The 8391-nt window shown below is 61.1% G+C and overlaps 1 protein-coding gene across 1 annotated transcript in view; it reads left to right on the top strand.

The window, feature by feature from the left end:
* The window catches only part of CDC34 (cell division cycle 34, ubiqiutin conjugating enzyme), a 15206-nt gene extending 7532 nt beyond the window's left edge, over positions 1-7674 (top strand). The window contains exons 2-6 of the mRNA XM_021705459.2: positions 4-124; positions 2954-3040; positions 3170-3267; positions 4078-4212; positions 7098-7674. Coding sequence (XP_021561134.2) covers positions 4-124; positions 2954-3040; positions 3170-3267; positions 4078-4212; positions 7098-7311 — 655 coding nt within the window. The 3' untranslated portion in view covers positions 7312-7674. The remainder of the gene's footprint in view (positions 1-3; positions 125-2953; positions 3041-3169; positions 3268-4077; positions 4213-7097) is intronic.
* Positions 7675-8391: the final 717 nt, after the last annotated feature.

The raw sequence follows: 8391 nt of genomic DNA, 5'->3' as shown, positions 1-8391 counted from the left end.
GGGGCTGCAGGAGGAGCCGGTGGAGGGCTTCCGGGTGACCCTGGTGGACGAGGGTGACCTGTACAACTGGGAGGTGGCCATCTTCGGGCCCCCCAACACCTACTACGAGGGCGGCTACTTCAAGGTGAGCCGGCGGCTCGCGGTCCCGGTTCCCATCAGGCCCCTCTCCTCTCCTCGGTCTCCGTCTCTGTCCGTCCGGCTCCTGTGAAGCAGCTTCAGGCCCCCGCGTTCCCAGCCAGTCTCTGAGAGCCCCAGAGAGGAGCCCCGGGGGCGCTGCCTGTTGGTTTGGGTGTGGGGCTCTTGCTTGCCTCAGCCCGACCCAGGCCCTCAGCTGCCTTCCCCGCCCCCTGCCCGGAGGAGACAAAGAGCCTCCCCAGACCCAGCAAGCCCTATTGTTGGGGAGCATGGGGTTGGGGGAGAGAGGGAGGGAGGCCGGGCGGGGGGGCCTGCCCCGCCACTTGCTGGGGCTCCAACAAAGGCCCGGATGGGGCCTTGCCAGCTGGGGCCTGCTTGGAAAGCGGCCACCCTGCTCGATAGCAGCGGGCCAGGCCCTCTTGGCTTCATCGAGCTTTACGTAACCTGTTCTCTCGGGAGGGTTGAGGCAGGGCTTGTCGCCACCGCCGTCCACTTTGTCTGGGGAGCCACACCGCAGAGAGCGACTGCTGGACCCTGGGCCCCTCTCTCAGCCCAACCGGCTTTTCCCCGGCTCCGCCGCCGGGCAGATGGCCTCTTGGAGCTCAGATCTCACCCTCTGGGTCGTTTTTTCTGTCCTCCGGTAGTTTCGTCCAGAGCAGTTCTCTTTTGTTGTTGCTGGGAGCAGGGAGGGGCTGCTGTCCCTGGGACTGGCTGTGTTTCCGACTAGTGTGACAAAGGACTCGAGCCAGGACCCAGGCAGCTTTCTTGGCCTCACCATCAGAGCCCAGACGTGGCCTTGGAAGGCCTCTTCTCAGATTGCAGGGCTGTGCTCTTTGAGCCACAGGCACAGGGCAAGGGGTCTCCCTGCATGAGAGGTGGGGAATGAGCCCTGGGCCTAGGAACACCCCCCGCCCCACCCCTGCCTGCCTGCCTGCCTGCCTGCCTGCCAAGAGGCTGCACAGCCCTGCCAGGTTCTGCCTGGCTGAGGCCTGCTGGGGAGCAGAAACCACAGCGAGACCAGGCTGTGGGGGAGGGGCAGGTGATGCTCCTGGGACAGATGTCTGTGTTTGCACTTTCGCTGACGTTTTAGTTGAGCCTGCCCAGTGGCCGTGAGGGAGCAGCCTGGTCAGCTGGGGGTGATTCCTGCGTTGAGGTTCCCTTGGTGCTGGGGTGGGATCGGGATGAGTGTGGGCAGCCCTGGGCTGGCTTCCGCATCAGGAACCCGGCCTCTGACGCGCAGGGAATGGATTTGGGGTTGATCGCCTAACGGTTTAACTAGGGCCCTCCCCCGGCCTCTCTTGTCTGCTTCGGGCTGTAAGGAGAAGGGCTCCACTCACACCCAGGATGATGGAGCCCACCCTGAGACCAGGCAGGCCAGGACTCTAAGTGAGGTTGCAGGTCTGACTTTGGCCCACGAATGGTTGCAGGGATTGTGGGTAGATCCTCCAGGCTGGCACTGGGGGGATCATCCCATGTTCCTAGAGAAGGGACTGCCAGATTTCAAACACATTTGCCACAGGTCCTGTCCTCCACAAAGTCAGCGGGCCCCGGGGTGGTCACCCACTGAGGTCCTCCTGTCTAGGTGGGGCTGGGCGGGGAGAGGAAGTGTGGAAATGCACGCTGGGAAGCACCTGAGGGCCATCATCACTGCCCAGCCAGTTCCCACAGCGTCTTCCTGGCCAGCCTGGCCATCTAAGCCATAGTGAGCTTTTAGGCAATGCAACGTACAGAAAGGGGTGCCAGAGAGGAGCATTTGAGGAGCCTCCTCCCAGCTTATCGCTGTGTGTCCTTGGGCAAGGTACTTTCCTTCTCTGAGCCTCGGTTGGCTCAGCAGTGAAGTCCTCTCCAGGGATGCTTGAAAGAGTATGCGGTGGGACTTGGTGGGTGTTGGGGTGCCGGGGAGGCCTCAGCAGGCCGCACCTGTTCTCAGGGCCATCACTTAGAAATCTGTAGGGCAGGTTCCGAGTTCTAGGTGTGCTCTGCAGTCACCAGCAAGTTACCTGCCTTCTGGGCCTCAGCACGGTCACCCCAGAACAGAGGGACTTCCCCTAAATGCCCTGAATGCCCCCTGCCCAGGAGGGTGACTTTCCAAAGATGGGCCTAGGGGAGCTGCAGCGCAGGTGCCCAGCTCTGGCTCCCAGCACACAGGCTCGCCCCCGAGAGCCTGGAGTGCCGCCAGGCATCCCGATGTCTGGGACTGGGGCTTAAACAAGCAAACGAAGCTTCTTTACCGCTGAGGCCTGAGCAGCTCTGTCACCTGGGCAGGTGGCCCTCCCCATCTGTCCCATGACCTTCCTGTCTGCCTTCCTGGCCCCCCGTAATGGGCACTTGTGGGCAGAGAGCCTGTCCATCCAGCACTGACTCATCCCCTCCCACGGGGCCCGGCCCACAGAGGTGTCGGGAGTGATTGCTGAGTGAACACACGTCTATTTTAATCTTCCCCACAACCTGGAAACTGAGGCTGGGGAGTCCACCACCGACCATGCTGGGGGTGCCCAGCGTCCAGGACCCTGCCAGCCCGGAGCAGTGTGCTGGCCTGAACCCGCCGTGCTCCCTGGGGCCCAGCTCCTAGTCCCTCCCACAGGTCTGCGCTGAGACGGGCCTTAGAGTTGCTCCTCAGCAGCAGGGTAGGGGCCCAGATCAGCTCGGATGACCCCAAATAGTCCTAGGAAGCCTTTGAGGAGCGTGTGTGACAGGCAGGGTCCAGGCGGCCCTTTTGTGGTGGGTGTGTCTGTCCTGATTGACATCCTTGTTTGAGCGTTCGTGGGCACAGTCCCCAAGCATTGGCTGAGCCCTCCTGCCCTCTGCCCCTCCCCAGGCACGCCTCAAGTTCCCCATCGACTATCCGTATTCCCCACCGGCCTTCCGATTCCTGACCAAGATGTGGCACCCCAACATCTATGAGGTGAGTCCACCAGGCATGCCTCTCCCAGCCTCTCCATATTGGGGCTGGGGGGTGGGGGGAGACACTGCGCCGCCTGATGAGAGTGGGGAGTGGTGTGGGCACTGACCCCTCTTTCCTGTCCCCACACAGACGGGGGACGTATGCATCTCTATCCTCCACCCCCCGGTCGATGACCCCCAGAGTGGGGAGCTGCCCTCAGAGCGGTGGAACCCCACCCAGAACGTCAGGTGAGACTAGACCAGGCCCTGTTTGAGGGGCTGCTCAGCAGATGGACCCTGTCCCCCAGCAGCATTCCTGACTTGGCTCCTGTGGGGCTTCCTGAGGCCTGGCCAGGCCTGGAGACACAGATATGGGAGGACACATGTCTGTTGCTCTCAGGGACACGATTCCCTGCAGTACTGTAAAATCCGTGGAAACTGGCCTCCTGCCAGGATGCTGGGGGCCCCAAAGACCCTCTCCTCTCGTTTCCTAATACCCCAAGCCCCACCATCGGGAACAGCCACTGGGAATCTCGAGTCCATATTTTCTGTCCCACAGTCCCTCCGCCTATCCCTGGGGTCTCCCCTCCTGCCTCAGTCCTCTCACAGAGCCCAGTCACCTCCGTCTCAGGACTGAGCCGTTCACCCTGAGTGGGCTGGCCTCCCTGCCTCCTGGCCTGCACATCTTTAGTCCAGCCCAAGCCATACAAGTTGGTGGCACGGAGGGACCCGCTTGCCTACAGGATGCCTTGGGGACAGGGACATGTGGATCGAAGGTGGTCCTGGCTTCAGCTGCCCACACGTGTCTTGTCCCAGGGCCTGGGCTGGCGGGCGGGGCGAAGCGGGGGATGGGCTAGGAGTCGGCCCCTGCCATCCTAGAGGCCTGAGACAAAAGCCAGCAGCACCAAACGTCGCCTGCAGGGTTTGGGGGCCAGGGGGGCCCCTGGGCAGTTGCTGGCCTCTGGGTATCCCCACAAATGCTCTGGCACGAGGCCCAGCTCCTTGGGGGATGGTGTGGCCAGAGAGTACCCTGCACCCGCTGACTCCACGCTCCCCCAGGACCATCCTGCTGAGCGTCATCTCGCTCCTCAATGAACCTAACACCTTCTCCCCGGCCAACGTGGATGCCTCTGTGATGTACAGGAAGTGGAAAGAGAGCAAAGGCAAGGACCGGGAGTACACAGACATCATCAGGTGAGGCCCTAGCGCCTGGGGTGTGCTCACGGGCAGTGGTCCCAGGAGGGAGACCCAGTCACTGGCCAATGCACTGGGTGCCCCCCACCCTGCTTTTTGTAAGAAAATGGGTGTTATTTTTCTTTGTCACACTGTGAGGTACCCCAGTCATGCAAGCACATGGTCCGTGTGTCTACCACACGTGTGTAGCTTACTGAGTCTGAACCGTGTGATAACGGCGGTGTCCGTGCCTTCCAAGCACACATGGTCAGGCCTAATGGCGTGCGCGTTCTCGAGCCCCCGAGCATCCACCACCAAGCTTGAACAAGGTCTTACCACGGTGCCTTCGCTTCGTGACTGAAACACGGTGACACCCGGCATGGTCTTACCCCGTCCTGGGCAGCCTGGCCTCCTGCTTACCCCGTGACAAGTATCCAGCAGATGGGGGGTGGTTTGCTTGCTGAGTGAGGTGCTCCGTAACAAGTCCTTCCCGGACTGGCTCCTGGCTCCTGCCCTCAACTTCGTTTTCATGCTTTCTCTTCTGGGGGGAATTTATTTTTCACATATCACACTGTATCTTTTCCACGTCATGATTTGCTGTGAACATTATTTGCATTTGTAATTTTGAAACTTAGAATTATTTCTTAAAGACAGGAAATGATCACAATACTGGTGTGTTTGGAAAATCACTTATTTTCTAAAAAATGGATTTTTTTTCTTGGTTTTACAAGCAGTGTGTCGTGTAGGGATTGGTCCGAACCAACCATCCAGCTCTCGTCTTGGCCGTTTCCAGTGCTCCCCACTTAGGAATAAGTGGGTGACCATCCATGGAAAGAAATCCTTTTACAGAACGGATGCTGCACCGTGCAGGTGCCGGACCAGGGTGGGAACGTGCTTTAAGGCCCAGGGTAGACAAGCTGTCCACTCAGGCCCCAGAGCTGCTTGACCTCCTTTTCTCTCTCCCTTGTTCTGTTGCATCGTGTGAGCTGCTCTGTGTCCATTGTCCATTGTTACTTTGTAATGTGGTTCACAGATTTGTTCATGACCAACTTAACCCTTCATGAGGTTTTTTCCAAAAACTCTTTGTCGTTTAACCTTTTACCTAGAAAGAGGAGTAAGGTCTGTGTGTAGCTGCAGTTCGACCCCGCCATGAGAGGTCTAAGTGTCCCAGAGAGGTGGGGACGGTGTCCACGCCAGCATCCACGTGAACGTTCAGAACGTTGGCTTGTTTGCCAGAAACTGGCAACGACCCTGGTGTCCGTCCGCGCGGCAGCGAAGGGCACGTCCGTGGCTGTCGGGGAGGCGGGACTTAAGAGGCACAGCAGAACCTCCGGGGAGAGGGGGCGGCGTCACGGGACATACGTGGCTCAGAACTCACCGCTGTGCACTTCAGTCTGGCGTAGTTCATGCAGATAAAGCTACAGAAGCTCACGTTGGGTGAGGAGGTGATGCGTTCGTGACAGCGAAGTGAATGTTCAAGGAGAAACGAAAAGGAAGCCCTGTGATTTTCCTAGGTCACCTGACAGTTACTGTTTTTGTGTGGCCTTGCAGACACCCGCCCCTGAGACTTCCCCACGGCCTGGCCTTCCGTGGCGGCTGCTCTGCCTGACCTTGGAGGCCCGTCCGCGGCCACACACAAACACACACACCTCCCCCGCTCGTCAGTGCTCCTGTCGTCCGTGGCCCCCTGGTTCCCTGTCCTCCAGGTGCACCTGGATGGCAGGGTGTCGTCAGCGCCGCGCCCCCCCCCCCCGCCGTCTGCTCTGCAGTAACCCTTTCTGCTGATTTTAGCTCCCTTTTCTCAGAGTGAAACCACATCCACTTTCTTCCATGGATCCGGCCCGTTTTTGTTGGTTCTGTAGTGTTTTATGTGAGCAGAATCTGTGAACAATTTCTGCAGTATTGCTTGTGTGACCCGAGTGCATTTTACCCCCCCCCAACACCACACACACGGCGCCAAGGTGATCCCTGTGCCTGCAGGGCGGCCCCTTCCCACGTTTCCTCGTCCCGTTGTCCCAGGAAGTCTGTCCCCCGAGGCTGGGCGGTCACGGCTTTTGGTTTGTGCAGTTGAGGAGCAGCAGAGCTGGCTGTTGCCGCAGGGAATGCATGTCCCCGGAGTTGCGCTATGAGCCTCAGGTGCTGCCCTGCGGGACCCTCCCTGCAGGGCTCAGCACCTGGGGAGGGTCCTGCCCACACGGCCCGCTCCGCGCCCCAGTTCTTTTCCCAGCCACCTCCCACGTGGCACCAGAATTAAAACCAGACTGTTTTTATCCCCTAAGACACTCCCTATGGGGCTGCTCACATGCGCCCACGTGAGGGAGGCTGTGATGCGTGCTTCTGCCCACCCCCCGCCAAGCCGTGGTCCCCGCGTGCTCTGCCGGTGGGTGCATTTAGAGGATGCGTTGTCTGTGGTCCTGCAGGGTGTCTGTTCCGGGGGTGCTTTGTGCTGGGACGTCGGGCTCTAGGTGGGAGCACCCCCACCTTGGGAGCCGTGCTGTGCTCAGTTGGAGTCTCCAGAGAGCCGTGCGCTGCGCTGGGTGTGGGCCCTTGGCGTCCGCAGCCCTGTTTTCCTCCTACTGTGGGCCGTGCTTGTCCGTGCCCTGCCCCCCAACCAGCCCGTCCCTCCGTGTGTGCTGGGCGCCACGCTGGCCCAGGCACCGAACACAAGAGCGGGGAGTTCCGGCCGGAGTCCTAACCCTGCTGCCCCTGCTGCCAAATCTCTGCTGTCTCAGGCAGGGCCGAACGCCTCACAGAAGCGCTCGTCTCTGGTCCTTAGCGTCCCCCTGTGCCGTGCGCCCTGCTCTGCCTGGCCCTGCCCTGGGGCATCTGAGCTGCTATGCGTTGGGCTCCTGGCATGGGACCCCGGCGGGGACAGAGCCGTAACCTGCAGGCCCTCTCTCCCCCAGGAAGCAGGTCCTGGGGACCAAGGTGGACGCGGAGCGGGACGGTGTGAAGGTGCCCACCACGCTGGCCGAGTACTGTGTGAAGACCAAGGCCCCGGCGCCTGACGAGGGCTCGGACCTCTTCTACGATGACTACTACGAGGACGGCGAGCCCGAGGCCGAGGCCGACAGCTGCTTCGGGGACGACGAGGACGACTCTGGCAACGAGGAGTCCTGACACCGCGACCCCGAGAATAAACTTACAGATTTTACCTCAGCAGGCCCGGACTGTGTGGCGCCGAGACTGCCTCGCGGGAGGGGTGCTGCCTGGCCCCTTGGGTGGTCTCTTCTCGGGGTCGCCCTCCTTCCCCGCGTGCGTCCTGGGTCCTCTGCTTCCGAGGGGAGGGCCACTCGCCCTGTCCTCCCTCCCTGGGCGGCGGGGGCCTGAGGGACCCGGACCCCCCGCTCGTCCGCGGCTCCTGCTGGCTGGAGCCAGAGACTTGGGCTCCCAGCTCGTGTGTGGACGGATTCACTTGTGGTCACCTCTTCTCTCTGCTTTGGTTTGTTTGGAATCTAAATAAAACGACTTTATGAGAAGCTAGAGAACCAAGCTCTTCTTGGCCTCCCCAAAGGACTGCAGAGAACGGTTTGTCACCAGGCCCCTGGATGCCCGCGGTGCCCATGTGCCTGTGACCCTTCATGCCAGGCGCAGGGGGTGTGCCTGCAAGCGTCCCAGGAGATGCGGTGGGGGCACCGCAGGGATCTGGGGTCTGGGCAGAAGGATGCCATTGTGCTAACAGACGCCCTGGCGGCCTGGGGCCAGACACCTGTTGCTGGCCCACCCCCACTCGGGGTGGTAAGTCTTCCCCATGATGACCATCGGGGCCCTGACGGCCCCTCTGCAGCCACGGCACCCCAAGGGGTTCTACGTCATGCTGCTGTCACCCAGGCCTTGTGGCTTCATTTTCATGTAACTGACAAGTCCAGAGTGGCCCAGATTCAGGATCAGATGGCGGCGTCGGGACGAGGCCCCCCATGGGTCAGACGGGTGCATGCCTGCCCTGACCAGTCACCGCAGCTGGGCCTGGCGGACCCCGTGCAGGAGGGGGATGGGCAGAAGGGGCCGGGACATCCAGGGTGAACCTGGTCAGACCCTCACGGAGGCCTGCACGCCAGGGCCTCTCCCCTGCCCACAGCCCTGTGAACACAGCTCTCTCTGAGCCTCCATGGTCTGGTGGCCTCCTAACGTGGAAGGTTTCACGCACTCATTTTAGTTTCTGGCTTTTCTTCAACCCAGAGGGCTGGAAGTGCCGGACCG

Source organism: Neomonachus schauinslandi, chromosome 1 (assembly GCF_002201575.2).
Source record: "Neomonachus schauinslandi chromosome 1, ASM220157v2, whole genome shotgun sequence".
Classification (NCBI taxonomy): Eukaryota; Metazoa; Chordata; class Mammalia; order Carnivora; family Phocidae; genus Neomonachus; species Neomonachus schauinslandi.
Note: the sequence above shows the minus strand (reverse complement) of the source record. Positions and strands in the feature narration are given on the sequence as shown.